This window comes from Papilio polytes, unplaced genomic scaffold (genome assembly GCF_000836215.1).
Source record: "Papilio polytes unplaced genomic scaffold, Ppol_1.0 DF824024.1, whole genome shotgun sequence".
Lineage (NCBI taxonomy): Eukaryota > Metazoa > Arthropoda > Insecta > Lepidoptera > Papilionidae > Papilio > Papilio polytes.
Window position 1 is genome coordinate 2,999,123 of NW_013525180.1, and position 23,222 is coordinate 3,022,344.

The 23,222-nt window shown below is 37.2% G+C and overlaps 1 protein-coding gene across 1 annotated transcript in view; it reads left to right on the plus strand.

Moving 5' to 3' along the window:
* Positions 1 to 23,222, plus strand: part of LOC106101161 (metastasis-associated protein MTA3) — a 55,494-nt gene that overhangs the window by 12,704 nt on the left and 19,568 nt on the right. Inside the window, exons 2-3 of the mRNA XM_013280295.1 lie at positions 432 to 593; positions 13,951 to 14,058. Coding sequence (XP_013135749.1) covers positions 432 to 593; positions 13,951 to 14,058 — 270 coding nt within the window. The remainder of the gene's footprint in view (positions 1 to 431; positions 594 to 13,950; positions 14,059 to 23,222) is intronic.

Below are 23,222 nucleotides of genomic sequence, written 5' to 3' on the forward strand. Positions count from 1 at the left end.
ATCTAGTCCCACTATCACCAATAAGGTGACAGATGGAACCTTTATGAAATAAAATAAGTTCCAACCGTCCCCTTGTCGCAAAAGGTGGGACAAATGAAACTTTTTATTCTCTCTCTCCACGTAGGGATAGAGCAGGGTGCCGGTTGGCAATAATCCGTTCGAAATATGGTTATGGTGGGTTGCTAAAGTTGACTTTTACTTTTTCTTTACCTATTACAAATTGATTAATTAGTGCTAGGTTGAACTATGTTTCAAAAGAGTAAAACTCAACTCGTTCGGAAACGCAATTAATGAAGTTATGGAAACAATAACATTAAATAATAGTTAAAGTAGCTGAGAAACCAATCGTCAGTTATATAAATTAAAGGTTAAACTTATCGATTTAGTTCTTAAACTTATAGATCTATAGGATATATTGTTTTTGTCCACAGACTGCGTCTATTTCGAGACGTCGTCGACGTCTCCGTACCAAATCCGGCGGATAGAGGAACTGAACAAGACGGCATCAGGCAACGTGGAAGCGAAAGTCATGTGCTTCTACAGGCGGCGGGATCTGCCGAACCCCCTCATACAGTTAGCTGATAAGCATCAAAGTGAGTACATACTACGTATAAAAGAATCGATATCGTTATCTCTTTACTTTTAAAATCATTGTACGTGAATGATTTTGCTGGAAGCATTTTCTATGATTGCTATTTATATTCAATGGATATCGTACTCGTGCTGACCTTGTTACGAAATAAAGTCAGCGTGGTATCGATTTAACGTATGAAACGTACAAATGTAAGCGACGAGGGGGCGAAGCGGTAATTATAAGAAATGCTCTAATCTGCGATTGCTGCCGCGCACGGGCCCATGCGGAGCCGTGCCGCTCGATTCTTTTCTATAAATAGACGATTATATACTACATTAAGAATGTCTAGGAACTAATACTCAATGTGTTTCCAGAACATTCAATACGTTTACACGGTTAGGTGGATATAGCGATTTGCGTCTTTGGTGTTACGAATTTTGAAGGGCTACTTTTATCGTGTTACTTCTATTTGACAGAAGAATTCATAGTTTATAAGGTGTGCCCAAGTTCACCCAAACCAGAGTCCAAACTCTATTGGTCTGGATTACGTTTTAACGTATAAAATGAAAGTTTTCTGGCAAATTCTATTTCATACTGGGTAGCCATTAGTCCCGTCCACCTGGCAAGAGGATGTTTTGTAGGCTCTACTGATGCCAACATTTGTACTTGCTATGCTAAATACATTATACTCTATCCCGTAGTTTGATTAATGAAACACTTCAATAAAGTTTAGGCTAACAATAGCTAGTTGTATGTTAAAGTAGCGTTAGAATTTCATTATTCTAGGTTAGGCTCGTTAACTCTTGTATAGTGTAACGGCGGCCGTGTCAAATATTATGATAATACTTTAACGCTCTAGTTAATTTGATATTAGGCTAATTTCGATTATGTCCTCCGGCATAAGGTTATAAAAGCTAAGGGCGATTTAACCCTATTTCGATAATTGATTTTTTTTTTGTTCTAATCAATATTAGATACGTTTTAATGAAAATGAAATTACACTGATTCTGGTATTAAAGTTTAGATTTTTTATAACTTAACTTGGGAAGAGGTTAATAAATCTATGTCATCAGTAGAACTAGTAATGAAATCTATGCTTGCGTTTAATTTTTACTCGTTCATAATGATTTAGGATTAATAAAATAAGCCCTAGTAACGTGAACTCGGCTCGGAGGAGAGCGACGTCAGATCAGCCTCGGCCAATCACAGCTCTCAGATTTAATCACGTGGCCGCCACATATCACTCGCGATTGTCTAAAATTGAGTGGGGCCGATTATGGATTTTCTTTGTTTCCAATCAAATTAGTTGTCGCAAGGCGAATAGAGCTTTGAGTTATTGATAATTTTTGTTTATTTTAACTCTTTCATCGTTACAAACGATTTTCGTTATAATTGTTGTTATCTGTAGCATCGATGTAATAGACTTTTCCTATATTTACTTTTTCTCGACTCTTCCAATTGTAGCAGAAGACCAAAAATCTGTCGGCAATTTGGTCTATGTAATCAATCGACCATAATCGATCGAAACAAAACTAAATATTATTCACCTTTTATATAAGTAAATTAAAAAACGTGCTTTTTTATGTTGCGGAAAATTAAGTGCCTTAATGATAGCTTTTTATGTTTGGTCGTATGAAGCTATCATAACCGACTGCTCTCCTGTCCTTCATCCCCGCGGTGCACGAACATAAATGTGATGCCATTTAGCGATCTCGTGTTAAATAACGAATGTTTGCGAGGGCACCCTCGTCGGAGCCGTTCTTTACAACTGGCTTTAATCAATTCTAATTAAAACCGAAACATTCATCCCATCGACTTTCATCAGGCGACCGTCTACCTGTACAGCGTTATTTACTCACAACTTTGCAGACAAGCTTCTCTATGTATATGTTTATACTTGTGTGTGTTACTATAACGCTGACTGAAGCCTCGCTCGAACAATGTGTACATTTAACGTCAGTGTGAATGTGTGTGTTTTGTATGTCTGTAGGGCTCGCGTTCATCTCAGTCGTTGGTATTTTTAATTTTTACAATGTTGTTATTTAAAAAAAAACAAAGGTTGGTATATGTTTCGTATTTTACTCTAGTATTTTAAAGCTTTTCACAACTTTCTCGTGTTTCTTTGATACGATAGTTTAGAATACCTAACACAAAATCAAATGCCTGTATTGGGCTATTCCACTTCAAATCTCATTGTCTATTATGAGAACTTGTTGCTACGCGATAGCGTTATTTCCATTGAGAGATTTCATATTAAAATATTAAAAGAAACAACGATAGCTTCGGGCGTATCAGTACAGGGTATTTGAAGACAAATGCTGTGTGTTAATTCGGCCGGCGTCCTCGGGAGAGGGGAGGGCGTAAACACAATCGCGGCCTCCCGCCGAATGCGAACGGAGACGGAGAGGAGGAAAAGGGGACACCCAATTTTAACTATTCAGACCATTTGGGAATCGATGCTGGTTTTCTTTTCTCAAATTTGATTATAATAGGTTCGCTACATTGTTTGTGCCCGTCTACTACAAAAAAAAATAAAGGCCCTGTTGATGACGAGCTAGAGATCACACGACCTGTAAGACCAATAAGGTAAACCCCCTTATAACAATTTCTGTGGCGCCAAAGCAAATGGTGTTTACCTTGTTCCAAGAGTAACACACCGCGGTTCGATCGCTGTAGTGTAAAAAGGGTTTTAATGTTACCGCACCGAAGCTTCTCATATCGACGGCTCGTCTGTTACATATATAACATCACGTCGCCGCCATACGTGACGAATAGAAGTTGTACCGCGACAGTCATCCAACACGCAACGTGAATTACAATGAACCATTTTACGACCACATCCGAAGATACGGACCTTTCTGTTTAGATGGGTACAGGTTCCGATAGGTAAAGAAGGTTTTTTATTATTCTATAGAAAAAGTATCGATAGATGAAAATGCAGTGCTACTCTATGACGATAACAAATACAGAATGGATCAATTAATATTCAAATGTAATGATTCCTATTTTTGTTTCCAATTTAAAACAAAGCGGCCGAGACATCAATACTCAGTGAGTCGCATTCTAAACTCCTTAACTAGATGCCGCACCGCCCCCGCTGCCCCCCGCCACCCGGTATCGACCGTAGCGCCCTCATCTCGCTGGTACACGCAACACTTATCCCGGTTTTAATTGTCGCCACGCGCCGATGACCCGGCCTTCCAACTACGATAGTGTATTGTGTATATTTCTTAAAACATTAACGGATAGATCCTATATTCAATAGACTAAAAAATTGAATCAATGGGACGGCCGACCCTCGGTTTCGCATTAAATATACAACTGTAAAAAGTAATACCGACTATGCTCAATGTATTCCTGTTTGTAACAAATTGAAAATACCTAATCGATTGCACTTATAACGATAATTCGTATTAAACCATTATTACCAACATAAGTAAGACTGATTTATGTCAGTATGTAATAAAACTGGAATTAAAAATTAAGTGCTACTAAATTTATTACGTGTCCTTAATTTAATGTTAACTATTATGGTGTTCCTAACATTGGTTGCCGCAGCCGACCACCACCAGTCGAGCAGACACTCGACTAATTTGAATATGTACTGCTTGTATTGTATTCCGCCATCTTTATATAACCTTATCTAATTAATGCATTCGTCATTAACAATTTAACATGGCTGATGTCTGGGTTTTTATACGTTGGATGTAATTTCATTGAATAATGTAGTTTTGTATGTGGTATATTAGATATAATTTATATCAACGGAGACGGAGATAATCAATCCAATAGCAGAAACAATACCAACAATAGCAAGCGCCAATAGCCTAATGGTTTGGGGTACGGACTACCGATCTTGCGGTCGAGGGTTCGAATCCTGACATTCGAAAATTGTCATAAACCATATCCCAACATAAGCAGAGCTTAGTTGGAATGGTTAAAGAAAATATTAGTAAGTTGCCAAAAATCTACGTATATTTTCGTATATTGTTTGTATGTTGCTTTAGAATATCTATGTAAAAATGGGTACATTTTCCCCAAATTGTAGTACTTAAAATGAACATATTATCGTTAGTTTCAAGTATTAAAATGGCAATGACCTCATCGTATGTCGCTTTATCCTTAAATGAAGATCGCAAAAAACTTAAATTCAATTTCGTTTAATTGTACGAATTGATTCAAATTATATCCGAAATAATTTGATTTCCACTGGCGAAAATAGACTGTAATCTGTTATTTTAAAATACCCTATCGATGATTATATGTTTAATTACTTTCGACTTCGTCCGCGTGGAATTAAAAACAAAAAAACCAAAGGTAAGTAGCCTATGTTGTTCTTCCAGACTATCCACAACTTCTATGCCAAACATCAAGATCCGTTCGGTCGTTTTGGCGGCAAACTCTAACATCCATCCATCCATCTAAACTTTCGCATTTATAATATTAGTAAGAAGATAAGATTACATGACATGTAATCTTATGTTTTTTTTAGAAAAAACTCAAGATTGCCTTTACAACACACGTTCCGCTATTTTTGTAACACAAAAGCCTTATTGATTCCAATCGAAAAGGGTCGATCACCTACACGTGTTGACAAATACTCAAATAATTTATCTTCACTCATACGAATGTAAGCGGTAAGTTTAACATGAAATCATTTCATACCAGCGTAGTTAGCGCTCGGTTATTGTGCAAGTTGTTTAGATTACTGCAACGATCAACTCGCGAGGAGGGTTTTCGCAACCGAGAAGGGAGAAGCCGACGCAAGTCGTTACCGTAATTAACTTATTGTATTTATACTTGCGAAAAATTTGATACGTACGAACGCGAAGCTTGTAGACGGAATTTTGTCACCGACTTGTTATTGCAACACAATTTGATTGTTCTCTTCAGTATCGAAAGTATTCAGACATTGACGAGCGAGTCATTCTTAAAACTTATATTTATACATTTTGTTAACATAACAGTGTGTTCGGATTTTATATAGAAAGTAGCAACTCCACTTACCTTACAACATTTGACCCAATAACGAGACACAATTTAGGCAAGCCATTAGGACCTTACCCAATGGAAATGAAAATCTCTACTTACCCATTTTAATACTGTTAATATTCTGTCAAACCTCTTTTATATCATTTATCTTTCGAGGCCAAACAAAAGCTTAGATTGGTTAAAGTTAGCGTGCAAGTAGAATTGTTTGGCTTTTACACCCAAGTGCGATATTTCGCACTTTCTTCGCTCTCAACTCTACGATCGATAAATTGTTGCTTATGTAAGCGCAAGAATGCACCATTAAAGTAAAACGACTGGGATTAATAAAAAGTTCCATTAGTTCTATCTTTGTCTCCCATATTTATTGTTTTAACGTCTTTTAATCGCTTATTTTAAAAGGTACTGAAACCAGCATAATTGATGTTACGTGTAAAGTCGGTTTTCTTGGACGTCATTGTAATCAGCACGCTCCAGTGGCCGACACCGTTGGGCGGCGCGGCTCCTGGAGGTGAGGATGACGTCAGCGGCGTGGCGGCACGTGGGGCCGCCGCGGCCGCGCCGCGGGCGCATCGAAAGTGAGACTCGTGGCGGCGGTCGGGTCGACGACCCCGCGCATCCGACCGCCGAGCGCCGCGCACTCGAACACCGACCCGTCGCCTCCGATATCCGTACTGTCGTACTGACACCAACTCGGCCTACAGCAGCCTTTATGCTTTTTGATCTTCCCCAAACACTCACTTAGTTAAACGATGACATATCGTGTCTGGCCCGTCATAATTATGTTAATGTCGCATTGTTTGTCCTCAAGCTCATTAAGAATACGCTAAATTTCAAACTATATGTTACTAAACACAGGTAGAGCAAGACACCAAAATTCTATTTAAATTAACCCGTTGTCACATTCGTGATCTTCAATTTGCCTAAATAGACACGTGCCGTATGATGTTTGTATAATACAAATGGTACCGGTGTAGGAAATTCGTGATAACACTTGTGCTGGGTCATAGATGCTATAAGCCATAGACAGTTCTTAAGGTAATGCACGCTGCAGTTATGCCAGCTCAGCGTTACCGGGCGGTTTCATCTCTGACGTAACATGCCATTGACTCGAAGCAGCCAGTATTAGGGAAAGCGACATTTACGAGTTGTATGTACTTGTAATTATCTAACGGAAGCGAACACGTGAAGCGAATATCCGCTCGTCGTGAGCTTCGTCCACTAGGAACGTCGTGGGTTTGATATCGATTTTTACGCAAATCATGATTGTCGATTCTCATATCGATTATTAGGATTTTAAATCGTGTACATTAGTTTGGTATTGCTCCCTCCCGCACATACGGAAATGTTTGTGATAAAGACTATTTATATACGTTTTAAATGTCCAATGGCCGCGTCCGGATTGTTTAATTACTGTGCGATCGTTCATTGCCATCGGCGTCCTGGTAAAAGGAATGTTACACATTGTTTTAAAAGTTTTACTCTTTTCAACGAAGATAATATAAGTGCACATGTAATTAGATTATTAAAATCAAGTGTGATGATGGTGTGATCTTAACCAATTCAATATGTTATGTTTATTACGTTAACTTTACTATCATGTCTAATACAGTTTCAAAGCATAGTTATAAGCTTGAAATTTGAATCTTTTTTTTATAACATAAGGTGGCAAACGAGCAAGCGGCCACCTGAATCCGCAAAATGTCGAAGCGACCGCTGTCCATAGACATCCGCAATTGCAGATGCGTTTCATACCCTTATCCGACGGAGGAGAAGACGCACATAAAGAGGATATCTCCCCTTTCTATGCATGTCCTCTATAAAAAGTAAGAAAAGAGTAGTAGGAAAAGGGACTTAAATTAGGCCTCGGGCACCACACTCATCAGACGAAACACGGAATTACTTCCATTACGTCTGTCTTCTGTGTGATCGTGTAATACACACCGGGCATGCCGGCTCATTCGTGCTAAGATGTTAAAGCGGGCACTACCACTGTTTCTATATCTATATCTAACGTATCTAACGTAGATGAGGCATAAATAATTTTCACGGTAAACACTCACTAGATTATAACTTGCATACCTAAAATAGTTTACTCCAGTAACAGAAATAGTAATCGCTGGGAAAAAAACTATTGTTTGAAACAATAGGAAGAAGTATACGTGCGACTGCGTACTTATAAATTATGAATGTCAGCATTATGAATTCGGAGGTTGAGACGTCGTTGAGAGGCTCACGTGGCCGGCCATTATGCAGTCTACTGTTTGCTCTCATACTTTGTATTGTCTGCAACTTTGACTGTAATTTGTGTTAATTTTATATTAGGAGGTTAGATTTCGAGTAATGATTTTAAAGTTTCTATTTACTATGTTTCATCTGCCTAAGTTAGTTCATGTTATTGCGCTCACATATTTACATCCACGTTTGATGTCCAGTGTACATATTTTTTGTATATCTGTTAAAAAGTCCAAGAGCATACATACGTACTAGGTCAGAAAGTTAAGAATAGTTGTTAAACGTTAAATAAAAAAATCTTTTAACCCCTGTTATAATGTCAATGTTGAATCTATCTATACTATTGTAATAAAGCGTAAACACAAACTTCTTTGTTGCCTAAGATATCAGCAATTACAGCATATTTTTGAATAATTCTTCTTTTAATAAAAAGCCCTACACTTACGTCAGGCTATATATTTTCATGCGGATGAAGCCGCACGGAAACAGCTAGTAGTATTATAATATGAAGATATTCTGTTCACTTTGAAACCGGTGTTTAGGTTTTAATACGTATAACCGCGAATGAAGTTCGATTTACCTGCTGACCCCTTGGGTGTGTTGGTATTGTAAATATACCGCAGTGTCATTGCTTGCTTAACCTTTACACAACTACGTCATACTGCCGGTGTAGTTTTGAGTGTATCGCTGACCGTTTGAGTGCGCGGAATGAGCTTTTAACTCGAAGGTCACACGTTCAAGGCTCCCCAGGTGCCGGCTGATGCCCGCCCGATAGACTATTAATCTAGGGTTAACTCTAGGTTAACACGTTTAGTGTTTCACGCTCTGCGAGTTCACTTTAGTACTAGAAAACCATAGTAACACGGAGTCGTTAGTTGCTAGTAGTTTTTTCAAGGTTTATAAAATCTGTGGAAAATCTATCGTTGCCTAAATTATTAGGCACCCTTCTCGCAGAGAGTTCGATGTAATATAGGAAGAGATTTGTGTTTAAATTGTTATATAGTTTTGTATTGATTCTTCCTGGTACATTAGTTTATGTTTACCTTTTGACTTTGTCAGTAAAAAAAAAGTTGCAGCTGCCGACATCAGGTAATAATATCGATGTCTATTGTGCTACTTTTATGTTACAAAATTAAGTCTTGCCATAATAGTCCATTACAAATGAAATCTTTGACAATATGAAATCGCAAATTCCATTCGAAATGCTTCATATTTTCATAAGAAACGTATTTTTATGGAAATTTTAATTTTAATAAAACATGCGGTATCCCCTCTAACATTTTAAACTTCATTTGGAGTCAAAATTGTATCTATGGATCATTAAATTCTTAAGTTTATAACTTTTTTTGACAACCCTATAACAGATCCTTGTCTATGGAGCATTTTGAATGAGCGCACGCACGCGCCGCAAGCGCCAGCGCCCGCGCCTGCGCACTACAGACCCACATCGTGTTTGTGTGACATCTGTCATATTTAATACTTGCACACAAATACAATACGGTATTATGGCTTTTTTTAGTTTTACAACAGCCATCTGCCGGATTATCGTATACAATCAAATCGACATTGGTATGTCTAGGAAGTTTGGGTTATTTGTTGTGTATGAACTTATAAGTAAACTGTTTAAATTTTTTTAAGTTATTAAATTAGATATTGTTGCCAGAATTGATGTGTTACATTCTTCGCGATCCCTATAGATAGTAAAGCAGGCTACACAACTTTAGTTTTAATCGAAAGTGTGTAGCCGTCTTTAAAATCTTGAACCTGATTTAATTATCACATTACACTATTATGCGTCAAGATTAACGCATACATTTTTGATTCTCACTGCCTCTTTAAATAACGGGAGATTTTTTTTATCTTTGTAATAATGTTATGTACGTTTACTATAGATTTTACATATTTAAAACACCTATAAATAGACAGAAGGGCGTTTTTGTCGTTACTATAATACAAAGACTAGACAAAACGCGACACGATATCATAAGGTAGACACACGCAGCTGTTCTTAGAATTACAAGTTTATTTTTGTTTGAAAACTATTTCCTTTATTTCAATATTTATCGAAAAATTTATTAAATGTATCGAGCTGTTGGTACTCAGAATTTTTAAGTCTTGAGCTGTTGCTCGCGACTTCGCCCGCGTGCAATTGAAAAATATAAAAATCCTATGCTACAGATAAATTACCTTTTGTTATGGTAAAAGGATTTTTGAAAACGACCCAGTAGTTTTTACGTGAATCAAATACATACAAAAATCCAATAATACAAATCTTTCCTCTTTAAAATATAAGAACCCTCAAAGTTTAGTGAATCTTAACTATGTTAAGTACACCGTGTTGTCTTACAGAACTCGGAGATTGTCTATAATCATGTATATTAACGCAAAAGTCGATTTAATTACATTTAATTGTAATGGAATTTGCGGAAAATTCCATTCACCCTGACATATAGTTATTGAAGCGTCGCTTACACTTGCCTCACTCGGAGAAACTTGTTTCTTTATCAAAAATTACATATCACTTTAGAACTAAATAAAAAAAAGTGTTACATTAGAGCGCATTCGCTCGGGCGTTTTTTTAACGCCGTGTTACCACGAAGTCGGCGGATCTCGAAAAGATATAAATCACTCTTGTTTTATTCGTCCACCACTCGAGATGCAACACTTCACGATAAAAAGCGTTGCCGTATGAAGAAATGAAGAAATGTTCTATTTCAACGCGCGTTATAAAACAGTCCGTGCGAATTGGGGTTTTGTATGTTTTAGATCCTCGTTCTTACTGGATTTGTAAACTAGAAATTCTCGAATCTATCTCTGCAATGTGCCGATTACTGCTTGATGCCATACGAAATAATTTATGATATCTAGATATGGTTGATGTTCAGTGCATATAGTATTTGTAAAAAACTCACAAGAAGTCGTGGATATCCTGAAAGTTATTCACATTTCCACATTCGCGACACAAAACATACACAACTCGGTATAATAGTTCCGCAACTGGGAGCTTATTAATGTGAGCCGACACCGTGTCATTAGAGGGCGTGAATATTTTAGCAGAGGCGGCGGCTCAACGCTCTGCGACCGCTCGCTTCTCCGTATTGCCTTTTCATTGAATTAATTCAGTTTGTTCTTGAATATGGCCAATTTTCATTTTCTTGTATTGAGGGGACGTTTACGAATCGCGATTTATTTTCGTTTTAAAACAAATGATGAAATTTTCAATATTAAAGAAATTTTTAGATGATGTTTCTCCGAACTGAGTCCCTCAGGCATCACCAACCACCATGACCACAATGAAAGCGAGATCTACAGCCTTTTAGGTAGATACCACGTGGTATCCTCCGACTAGTTGAATTGGGGAAAGGTGTGCTTGCAAATCTACAGGAACTGTCATTTGTTAAGATTGCACTTAAGTGTCTCAAAATTAGTTAGGATTATCTACACTAAAATATAAGTGGAAAGATTTGTATTTTTGTATGAATTTAAATAACTCAAAAACACTAGACCGTTTTCAAAAAATCTTTTACCATAAAAGCTACGTTATCAGTGAGTACATAGGCTATGTTATCTACTAATATTTAATTCCCCGTAAACAACTCAGAAATGTCTTTCGACCACAGTTACGGTTTTACCCACAACTGTATATTAAAATCAAACCATTTCTATTCTAAAAACGCATCTGCTTAACAGTTTTCGTGTGCTCAGCAGTCTGTGGTTTTTATTAACAAAGTATACGCGCAGAATAATTTCGTTTTAATCCGTCGAGATCATAGCCGCAGACAGGCGCGTCTTGTATTGTGTTGTCGTTACGTAACCAAATGGGGGGTCATCCCGTCCGCGCCCAAAAGTCGCACCCGCGAAGTGGAGAACAGTCATATCCTATCGATTTGTTAAGATGGCGCACGTGGGTGGTGTAGGGGTGTGGGGGGTGGCGTGACGCTGGGGGGCGGGGGCCGGGAGCGGGGATCGGGTCGGCTCGGCGCAGCGTGCAGCCGCGCTTGCACCTGCCCGGAACTCGCACCCGCGACGCCCGCGACCGCCGCGACACACTAGCGACATCTCACCCGACCGCTGCACGACGCTATATACATATGCACATAGTACATAAATGTCGCCGCCTTGATGACGCCTCCATGTTAAATAGAAGCTCTACTTTTTTTTTTGTTTTAAACGTTTTGCTACGGCAATACAATGCTCATCATTAGCGCACAAATTCCATCATCAAACACTTGCTTTATTGACGACTAAATAAAATATTTAAAAAAAAGTATTAAAGAGTAACCTTTTTCTGTTTTTAAACATTATATCAACTACAATATTTTGCACGTTAAAGTCAACAAGTGTCCCGTGGCGGTATCACGACCTACCCCTGGCGAGTCGCGCCCGCCGCAGCTCGTCCGCTCCCCGGCGACCGTCGCACCCAAGGTCGAGGGAATGCGACCTCACACGACACCCAAATACGAACCCCACTGGGGTCACTCACAAATGTACATCGATAACACCTTACCTTTCTTTCACTTTTAATATAAAGATGTAGTAGGATTTTTATTTTATGGCGTCTCTTGATATGTTTGTCGATTTATAAAATTTTTAACTGTATTCCTTGTAATATTTCTGAACGTTTTTTCTATATGATTGTTTTAATTAGTTTTTAAAATAAACTTGTAACATTCTGAGAGGTCGCCAGAACAGGTTTCCGTCATTCCCTTCTCAAACTCACCTTTCTTGCAATCCATAATTAATTTTCGATACAAACGTTAAGACAAATTTTAAAGTAATAATTCCTTAGATTACTATAACTGATTACTTAATAGAAATAACATCGAATTCCTACTCATCTATACTAGTATTATAAAGAGGAAAGATTTGTATTGTAAAAACTTCTAATTTCAAAAATACTTTCACCATTAAAAAGCAACGTTATCAGTGGTAACATAGGCTATATAATAATTTTTCCACGCGGGCGAAGTCGCGAGCAACAGCTAGTACTTATTATTTCGGTGTAACAGTGTTAAAATGCGGTTAAGCGCCGCGGTTTTCGATTCGGTCACCGTAAAGAAGTTATACTGCCGGGTATAAAATTGAAATGGCAATAACCAAGTGGTTGTATCATTTATTTAATGCCGTGTTATAGAATTTAATGGTGTTGTTAAGTCTCTTTACCGACCCTCCTCATTACCTTGTTACCAAATGTTTATATTGCCACTTAAATTGCATAACACTTTATATTGGTTAATGATTGTTGGTTGTGAAGTTAAGTCAGTATTACTGACGAATTGATGACTAGAAATTGATATTATTTCGTACTTGTATAGTAATACAATATCTCGCCAAAACGTTGACTAACTTTTACGAACTTGTCAACTTAAATCCTATATAATTTTTTTTTTTATCGGAAATGTCCAGGGTTGCGATTTTGTAATGTAGTTTAAATTGCAATTAAAAATAAATCGATTCAAGTGAAAGTTGTTTACAAACGATAAATGTTATTGGTGACATGTAGGATTTCCCAAATAAACGGCGTTCGGAGCCGCAGTGGAGCCAGCTGCGAGAAAAAATTATGACTAGACTAGATAGAGGCGTGATACCAAGTTAATTCATAACTCGTAGACTAGATGAGAACTATAGGTCAGGTTTTAATACAACGAAGAGAATGATTTATATTATGCCAATATCATTTAACTTCTCTTTAGGAATTACAACTGTAAAACCATGTTAACTTTTTACTATTTTGATAATTAGATTTATTGAATCTAGTGTATGAGGCTGATTGTATTTATCTAGTCCAAGACTAGTTGTCACCTGCTTTTCGTACACGCCTAGTTAAAGAATTAATTAACTAGAATGTAATCTATCCCTATTTCAAATTGTATCCCGATACTCTGGAGTTACGTAGTAACCTATATACATCCACACAAACATTCTGATTTATAAGATTACAGATTTTTCTTTGATGTTTTTCAAATTGTTTCAACATAATGCGACAAGTAATTCTTTGTTTCCAACAATATAAACATTATTTAATGAATATACTTGTGTTGAATGTTTAAATAGATTTTTATTACGTACTATTTAACATATTGCATTAATTGTTTTGCAGCAGAAACTTAATGTTATTGTACAGATGTTTTAACATATATGTGATGTTGCAGTGGCGGAGTCGGAAGACTCACCGGTCGCGATGAAACTCAAGAAAATTTGCCTTAAAACGCCGATAGGCGAGGAGCAGGCGGCACAAGCAGTCCTCGACCCAGCGATAGGTAAGTCATACAAAATCAATATTTGGGTATCTATACTAATTTGTATGTTTCTATGTACAACTGACTTGTGATATTTTACGCATACTTTTGACCAAACTATCGCACAACTGTGTTTAGTAACGTGTTTAGTAGCGCGTGTAGAGGTGCGCATACTACTCGATTTTTAGTTGTTCAACTAAACAGTGGAATTGGCTGCGAAACAATCGGCAATCGCACAACAGTTGGCTGATAGTTTAATCAAAGGTGTGCGCCTGCTCTTATTCTTCTTCGGTCCTTCGATCAGATTTAATCCGTTTTTCCGGATAATAATAACTGAATATAAGTGTGGAACTTCGCATTATTATTTGAATTATGTTTAACACTAAAGTCATGTAAAAAGCACAACTTTTGAATTATGCTACTTTGTAGAATAAAGCGTGGATATTGAAAGATTAAATATTCACCAGTTTGTATACAGTAAAATGTAAATCTTCCAGACAGTATGAGTAGGTCGAGTAGAGCGGCTTACGCTAGCCAAACTTGTCGACGTTCGAGGGTCGGAAGGTTTGTAATAGCTCTCGACAAGAGTGTTGGCATTGATCGCATGACCGGAAAGGGCTTCCCTAACAGTTTAAAAACAAGATTCGATTTTATTGACCCACAATCGATATCCGCGGAACGGTTTTATGTTAGGATTCCCTGACTCTGATTAACTTTCTTTGAAATCTAAAGTAGGAGCTTAAATATATCACTTTTTAGTATCATATCTTTAAAATTGCGCAAGTACAATGCTCTCTGTAAATAATAAATTTAATGACCTGTAACAGGAATAATAAATATTGTTTTTCTAAGACCTGACAACAGAATTATATGATAAAAAAGTGACGATTGTTTTAGATTTCATAACGAGATCAAACTTTGATCGTTGATGCCAAAGACATAAAATTTGTCTGTTACAATTTTATGTGTTGAATTATCACGTGTTTCGCGGTAAAAAAATTGTCGAGGAATATTTTTTTATCAAGTTTGATGCAAGAAATTAAAGAAAGTCTAGACTGAGAGATGATCGCGGAATACTGTTACAAACCATAATTTTTTTTTATCAGATCGTTTTAATTTAGTGTTACATATCGTGCTTTATTAGTCTGCGATGTAGTGATACGGGAGTTTTACTGTGCACTCGTTTTTAGGACATTTTCAAGGTGAGACGACGCGGTGCGGTGTTGTGTCGTGGCGTGCGTACACCGGTTCTCTTGGTCGGTCGTTCGGTACGTTTTCACACGCGGCCGCCTCCGACGCGACGCCGTTGATTGAACCGTGCTTTTATTCCTCGTGTGATGTCATCAATTTAATTGCGGACGCTATTTTATACGTGTAGCGTATGACGCTTATTTTTAATCTATAACGATATAATTCAGCTACATATAAGTACAATACGAGATACACTCGTTTTATCGACGGAATGTTGAGTGTTAACTTTTATGTTAGTTCTTTGCGTTTCGGTTAGTCGCGAATTATTTCCAATAACATATGTTCACGGGCGATGGCTCAATTTATCCTTTGTCTCTTTTTTCTATATATAAAAAATACTAACAATAAGTAAGGTTGATGGATTTCACTTTTACACCTACACTTCTAGCGCATAGACGCTCCAGTAAAATCATCCTGAATATGTTACAATTTTCTATTAAAGGCTGTTTTATAGGTGCTATAAACCATAAAACTTATCTTCGATTGAACTCTACCTTATATTGTGACAGTAATCAATCCTGGATCAAAAGTTATTGTAAAAACTCTCGTAATGTAGTTAGTGAAGCGTCGAGTAAATTAAAACCACTTAAGAACACTCCTTATTTAGAAATCAATAACAGGTGCAATATTCATAGCCATCTTTGAATGTAAAACCACTCACACATACAACTAAACAATATTTTCTCGTGTCTTCGTTTTTAGACGAGAAGGGGTGAATTTTTATGTTAGTCTATACACTTTTCCTCATGGAAACATTTTGCGTTAGAAAATGCATCGGTTACTGGGTGGCGATGAAAAATTCATCAGTTAAAATATCGATATACGGTTTTATGAGTTGTTATCTCGTTATTGTCATTACCTTTCTGCTTTGCAATGTCAACTTGCAACTGCAGTAGGTTTTCACTGTTGTTATCCATATGAAAAGAATAAGAGACTGTTTTTGCACGAATATCTCCGCAATGGAAACCGATGGTTACGTGTGACGCTTGGTCTGTCGTCGGTTTATTATGATCGGACTTTATTGCTGATAGTGACACTTTTCACCACGGGCATACACGTGCCATAAAACTATTTTGTCTTTGTGCGCGCAGGGATCAATCGTGTTCGCTCCTCAAATATGTATTTCACATTTTTTTTTAGTGCATAATGAATTTTATGATAATGATGTGGTCAAAATATTGTGTCGCGTGCCATTGGTTTGCCACCCCTGATTAAAGATTTGTTTTCGACCTAAATATATTACAGATTAAAGGAAAATGCATTATATTTATGTTTGTACACGTCTTCAAAGTGACTTTATACAATTTCGTGAGTGCGTTCATCAAAGCTAGACGTTTCCATTAGTGATTCTGCTTACCAGACACATACGTTACGTTTGTAGTGATACCTGCAAATGATTAGAGATTATTTCGAAATCTCAATGACTATGACTATCATAGAATATCGTGTGTTTACTATTTTAGTATATAAAATAAATTCTCGTAGAATTGAAAAATATATGAGTTGTCGAGAGAGAATGTTATCTTTAATTGGTAAATAACATTCTTATGTGTAAAAGTACGTTATTGTATTAGTATGTATATTATGCAATAAGATCATAAACTTTGATTTGAGGAAAAAATAATTGCAAGATATTTATTCTGTGTAAAAATTTTAACCAATTCAAAATGTATAACCAGTCTCTCATAATAAATGCATTTGATTTACAGACCAAAATGAATGTTTATGGACAAGTAGTGAATTTGAATAATTACCAATCAGAAATATTTTAAGGCCTTCCTTTCGATAGCCACACGCCCTTGTTTAAACACGAAATTGTAACGTCTCGTTTGTCGGCGTAGCGTCACTAGCGGCGCTCGGGTGGAATAACCTAAAATTAGATGCGCGTACGCTGGTCGGACGCGGAACACGATCGAGTGGTCTCTCTCGTTCACGGGCCGTCTGCACTAAAATGTCCGATAACTTAGGCCGCCGGCTGACGAGCGACTTGAATACTCGATTTTTATTTACATGAGTCGATTACTCGATTCACTTTCTTTGCTCAATTTTGTTACCGTACAGTGTTATAACCACGTGAGTTATTTATGGGTTACTAGTTACGCAATCTCTCTTCCATTTCTCGTATCAAATCTACTAAGTGTTTGACGACTATGGGTGTTGAAAAATTGAAATATTTTCCGTATAACCTAAGTAGGTCTGTCTGGCAAGAAGCCTATATCTGTCACCAACATGTAACGTTCAAACATTACTGTATACCGGTTTGAAGGGCGTTGTCGCAAGCGAAATTACTCTAACGAGATGTAACTTGTTATTGCTCAAGATCTCAACTGTAATGTTTAAAATGTTACTACAAAGTTGTTGGATAGATTCATTTATCCCATGATTTTTTTTTAATTCTGGGGATCTGTTGCTAAATGTTTAGGACCGTTAGTTTGCTTTAAGGCCGTCAGTTTGTCGTATGCTGTACATTCTCGTTTCCAGTATGAACGCAACTCCAACAGTTTTGTGGCACAATACATGCGAATATTCAAGTCTGCGGAAAGTGAAAATAAGCAGGTTCCTTTTGCGGTGGGAATTTGGACTGACTATAGCTTTTATATTGTATGTTTAGTTAAGATATGATGTAATTCGAAATCAAAGATTTTGACGCGAAACTTGAAATTTTGAAAAGTATAACTACTTGATTTGTCTTACTTTTTCACGGGCAAGATTTTTTATCTTCTCATATAGTGCTAGCTCGTTTTTGCTATTTAAAAACATTGGTATGTTAGGCCGAAGACAGGTGGTCTTCAACTATTAAGCTTACGAAGAAACCTTTCTTGTTTGTGGTTTACCGCTTGTTTATTGTAATGTTCTAAGAAATTGTTTTACAACCGCTTTTTGCTTTTCCGCCGCACTTCATTACAGATATAATCTGTATTATATAGAACTTCGTTTTCTTTCCACGTTGCCAAAGTTGTGAACTACAAAACTAACATATAACAGATCAATAACTAGAAGTTTCTCTGCGGTAATTAAAATATGAATTTATAACTGAAATGAAAAACTTAATAAAATATTATATTGAATACTAGCTGTTCCTGTGCAGTTTCATCTGCATGAAAAATTTATTTTATTGTTTACATTTGACATGACATGACGAACCTTAGCAATCTTTCTTTCTTCATGTTGGCAGCAACTTATGGTCTCTCAAATTAGGGTTTTTAACCAAAATATTTACCCCCTAAATTTAATGTCGTGAAAATACTTATATAGCCTAAAGCGTGACGTAAGTGTTGGGCTATTTACTAACAAAAGTATTATTCAAAAATATACTGTGATTGCTGCTGACATCTTAGGCAACAAAAAAGTGTGTGTTTACGCTTTAGTATAATAGTATAGATTAAAGTAAAGTACCTAGTAAATAGACCATTCTTGTTTATGGTATAATTTTTATTCTAAAATTTCACTTTGTTTGAAAGTAAGAATATTACAACTTTGATAGAAGTTTCGTTGTGCGAAATTAAATATTGATCTGCGTGCAGTGCAGGGCAATAAAAATGCCGCGATGTGTAGACTGTTAACGTATATACGAAGCTTCGGAATAAATTGCCGAATCCGAAGCCCAAGTGGGTGTTGAGGGAGGAACATAGGCCGACGTGATAAGTGCAAACTATCCTTTAGTGTGTTGCACCCGGGGGTGGAGGGCGGCGAGGGAGGGGAGCGGGGCGGGGATGGGTACCGAGGCGGCCGTGTTTCGGACAATAAGCCGTTGCGTTGCCATGGACCGGCGGGTTACAACGGGGAACAATTTAGATTGCAAGCTACATCTCGGTTAACGATTTCTAAATTAGGTTTCGGATGTTACAAGACGTACCGTGACAACTTATGCAACTGACAAAATCAGGCAATGCAGATTTTATTTGAGGTTGACAGTAATGATATTATTAGGTTACGTGGGTTCACTGAACATTTTACTGTAGCAAAAGTACTTAGCTAATTTTATTACATGTTTAGATTTATAATAAAGCAAAAATAAACAAAAAATCCACTCGTGGGGTATGTATCTGTCAAAGTTCTTCCTCATTATATTACTTGGACGCTTCAATTATTATACAGAGGCAATAGTAATATGAAATCACATATTACAATAATGAATAACGACAATGACTCGGTCGGAACGTCGACTTCATTTAAATGCGCGGCCACCGCGATCCTTCGAGATGTATCGGCTAAGGGGCTCTAGCTCCTCTGCTTGCACGTCGCCGGTAATTTGATTGGGGCCGTGGCTGTCACCTATGCGCCGCAGCCGGCCGGCCGTCGCTCGGCGGCTATCGATTAGAGCACCCCGCTACCCCCGCGCAGCCCCCGGCCCCGCGCGAGCCGCACCGCCCGCGAACCGGATCTCGTCACGCCGCCATTGTGTACCCGCGACGCTTAAACGCATTCGTTTCTCCCGATGCGAAAACGACGCATTCCTTCCGCGCCCGACCCGCCCCCCGCACTCTGCACTCCGCACCGCGCTCCCCGGCCACGGCGAGCCGCAACGCCGCGGCTCGCGGGACCGCACCGCGATCCTTGTGTTACACTTTACACCGCTCCTGACGCTGCATGCAGCATCGGGGACTCGTCTACTTAATGCAATGCATGCCTTGAAACAAACTAATTGAATTTTTTTAAAATTTTTAAATGTCTGATAGATGATAGATTAAGGTCCTGAAATTAATAACATAATTTCATGAAGTTAGTGCATTACAATAATCTAAGATAACTATGTTTTTAATACCATAACTTGAGTTCGCACTGCCGAAACTTTCGCAAATTGTTATCTCATTCTCATTGAAACATAAATATAACAACATGTTTTACAAGAGGTTCTGCAATGGAAGCTCGTAATAAAGTAATACTTAAATAACAGTTGACAGTAATAAAATTTGGCGTACCGGGACGCAAATCATACTTCATACTAATATTATATATGTGAAAGTTTAGATGGATGGATAGAGAGATGGGTGGATGGATGGACGGATGGATGGATGTAGCCTAAATTGCTTAACGGATCGCAATAAAATTTAGCATAGATGTAGAGGATAGTCTAGAAGAACACATAGGCTACTTTGTTTTGTTTTTTTTTTTCAATACCACGCAGACTGAGTCGCGGGCGACAGCTAGTGCAGAATAAATCCGTTGTGCAACTAGTGTAAGATTGGTCAACGATATTCAGGTTGATAGACACCGATGCACCGACAGACACCTTAAAGACAAACTAGTAATTACACTAGTTACCGATTACCACAAAAGACCGAAGCATAATTTGATACTTTCAATCGAATACTGTATGTATACCAGTTTTAGTATGGTCCTGAAATGCCTCTTTCGTATTCAGTGAATACTCGGGCGTAATATTAAACTATACACTCGAAAGGTGGCATTGCTCACAGTCTCATTTAAAGTTTTTAATTATATATCGACATAAAAGTGCCATTAATTTAAATTATTTAGTACAGCGGTATTGGAGGTCAAACTTTCTTTGACGCGGGGACCGTAGACGTATAAGAAGCGACGCCCTTGCCGACGAAGGTTACACCGGTCTATAATGGAGTATTGGTAGCTATTTAAAACGGATTAAACTAAGAGATTTTTATCAAGTTATACTTCTTTAAACTGGAATTAATTAATAATTATAGACTGATGAGGTTATCGTGTTTTTTTCTTCAGCTATACTAATATTTTAAAGAGGAGAGATTTGCATGTATTGAAATAATTTAAAAACTTAGCCGATCTTAAAAATTCCTTTACCATTAAAAAGCTACATTGTAAGTGAGTAACATATGGGCCATTTTTTTTACAACACGCGAACGAGTAACATAGATTTGACATAGAGTGTGATAATAGATTTGACTATGACTTGTGTGACAATGACCGTTTTGTCTATAAAATCCATACAATTTTAAGTTTTAAATAAAGAGACACGATTAATAATGGAATAGTTAATTTGTATGGAAATATCCGTTACCATGGCTTGAGTCATGACACTATTTGTTAATTGTTCTACAATACTATCTGTCTAAACTTGAAATAATGTAGTTAGTAATAATACATCGATATATCCAGAGATATAAGTTTTATATCTAAGTTTGAGATTAGCCCCAGTGGTTGAGAAAATAAGGAGCAAAAGGTTAAAGTGGTATGTTATGAGGAGGGATGAATCGCATGTAACAAGACGGACGTAAGTTGTGAATGTGGAGGGGACACCGGTAGAGGTAGACCTAGAAAGAGATGGATGGATTGCGTGAAAGGTGGCATGATCAAGAAGGAAGTGATGACAGATGACGGATGATAGAGTGCTTTGGAGGACGAAAACCCGGTGCGCCGACCCTACGGTAGTAGAATAAGGCAGGGGAGATGATGATATCCAGAGATATTTAAATGCAACTAAACCTTAGTTACTTCTTTAAGAGTTAGAAAAATCAATGAGGAATCTTCACACAAATCTCAAAAGCAATCAGAGTGTAACTTGTATAATATTATAGTAAAAAAACTTGACGTATATAATGAGAGTCTTAGAGGTGTAGTATTTCATGAGCAGTCAGCGTTAATTATGGCGACCGCTAATTAAAGGCGAGCGAGCGGAGGTATTCCCGAAGGAATGTAACGTTATCTTGGGATGTATAACGAATTTAATCAAGCTATGCTCACAAGCACCGAACATCGTATTAAAACGCTTCCAAAGGCTAGGTCTTAGCTTAGATATTGAACATCTTAAAGACGCTCCAAATTCTTAGGTAACCAAAGGTAATGAAATTGAAAATCAACCTTGAAAGATGACAATCATTTTAAATGTAGTACTAAACAAAGAATGCAATCCGTTGAGCTGTTTGGAAATAAGTAGTAACTAACATCCATCCATCCAAATTGGTATTTATAATATTAGTATGATGGAAATCTATAAAAAAAAAATTAGATTTCAATACACTTATGCGGTTGTTTAAATTTAATGCACAATTTAGTACACTACTACTATTGTCGCGCGGCATTTGATCATCACAGTAAATTTTCCATCTGTCCAATCAAAATATCACCTCAATGGTTTGATTAACATTATTAACAACAACAATATTAACTTATGAACCGTCTGGCATGTTTTACACTACCCGAAGTGAAGACTAGTTAAAAAGGATCGATAATCCGTCGCTATGTACTTTCGCGTCTGCATTACGTGTCGCGCTTATATAAATTTAATGAAAGTAAAATTACTTCTCCGCAGTACAGTAAATAACCAATCGATACTTATATGGGACGAAACAATACGGTAAATAAACAACATGTCAGTAAAATTGTTACCGTAACTACTCATAAAACCAAATTTTAGATACTATAAGCATATAGCTTTATTATACTTCAACATATCCTCTTGTCTCTACGGAAGGTCGAAGGTATGTAGTGCTATTCCGTGCCTCTATCAGTTGTCATATCGGAATTCACCTTCTAAAGCATAATTTCTTTCACACAAATATCCATACTTTCTTCTTTCATAGACCTTTATAGCCATTCACATTCAATCTTAATACTTTTCTTGTTTATGTGATCATCATCTCAAAGCAAATACGCTTCAATCCATTTTTATTAATCTAAGCATACCAAATAGTTGCTGGTTTAATAATCTACAATGTTGTTATGCCTAGTTTAAAAAGGACTGTAGCATGTTTGCTTTTATATTCCTCTCTAAAGTAGAAAAATGTTTTTGATACCTGAAAATTATAATCTGTTTTATGTTATTTAAAAGTAAAAGGCCTTGACATCGCATGCTTAGGATATCTTGCTCGTTTCCTTCCCGGTTGTTTTCCTTATTAGAATTTGTTTTATTGTAATGTTTAACGAATTTATTGGTAAAGTATGGAGCATTCTTATTCCCAAAATTAATATAATTCACCGTCGTCCCTCAAACCTTATCA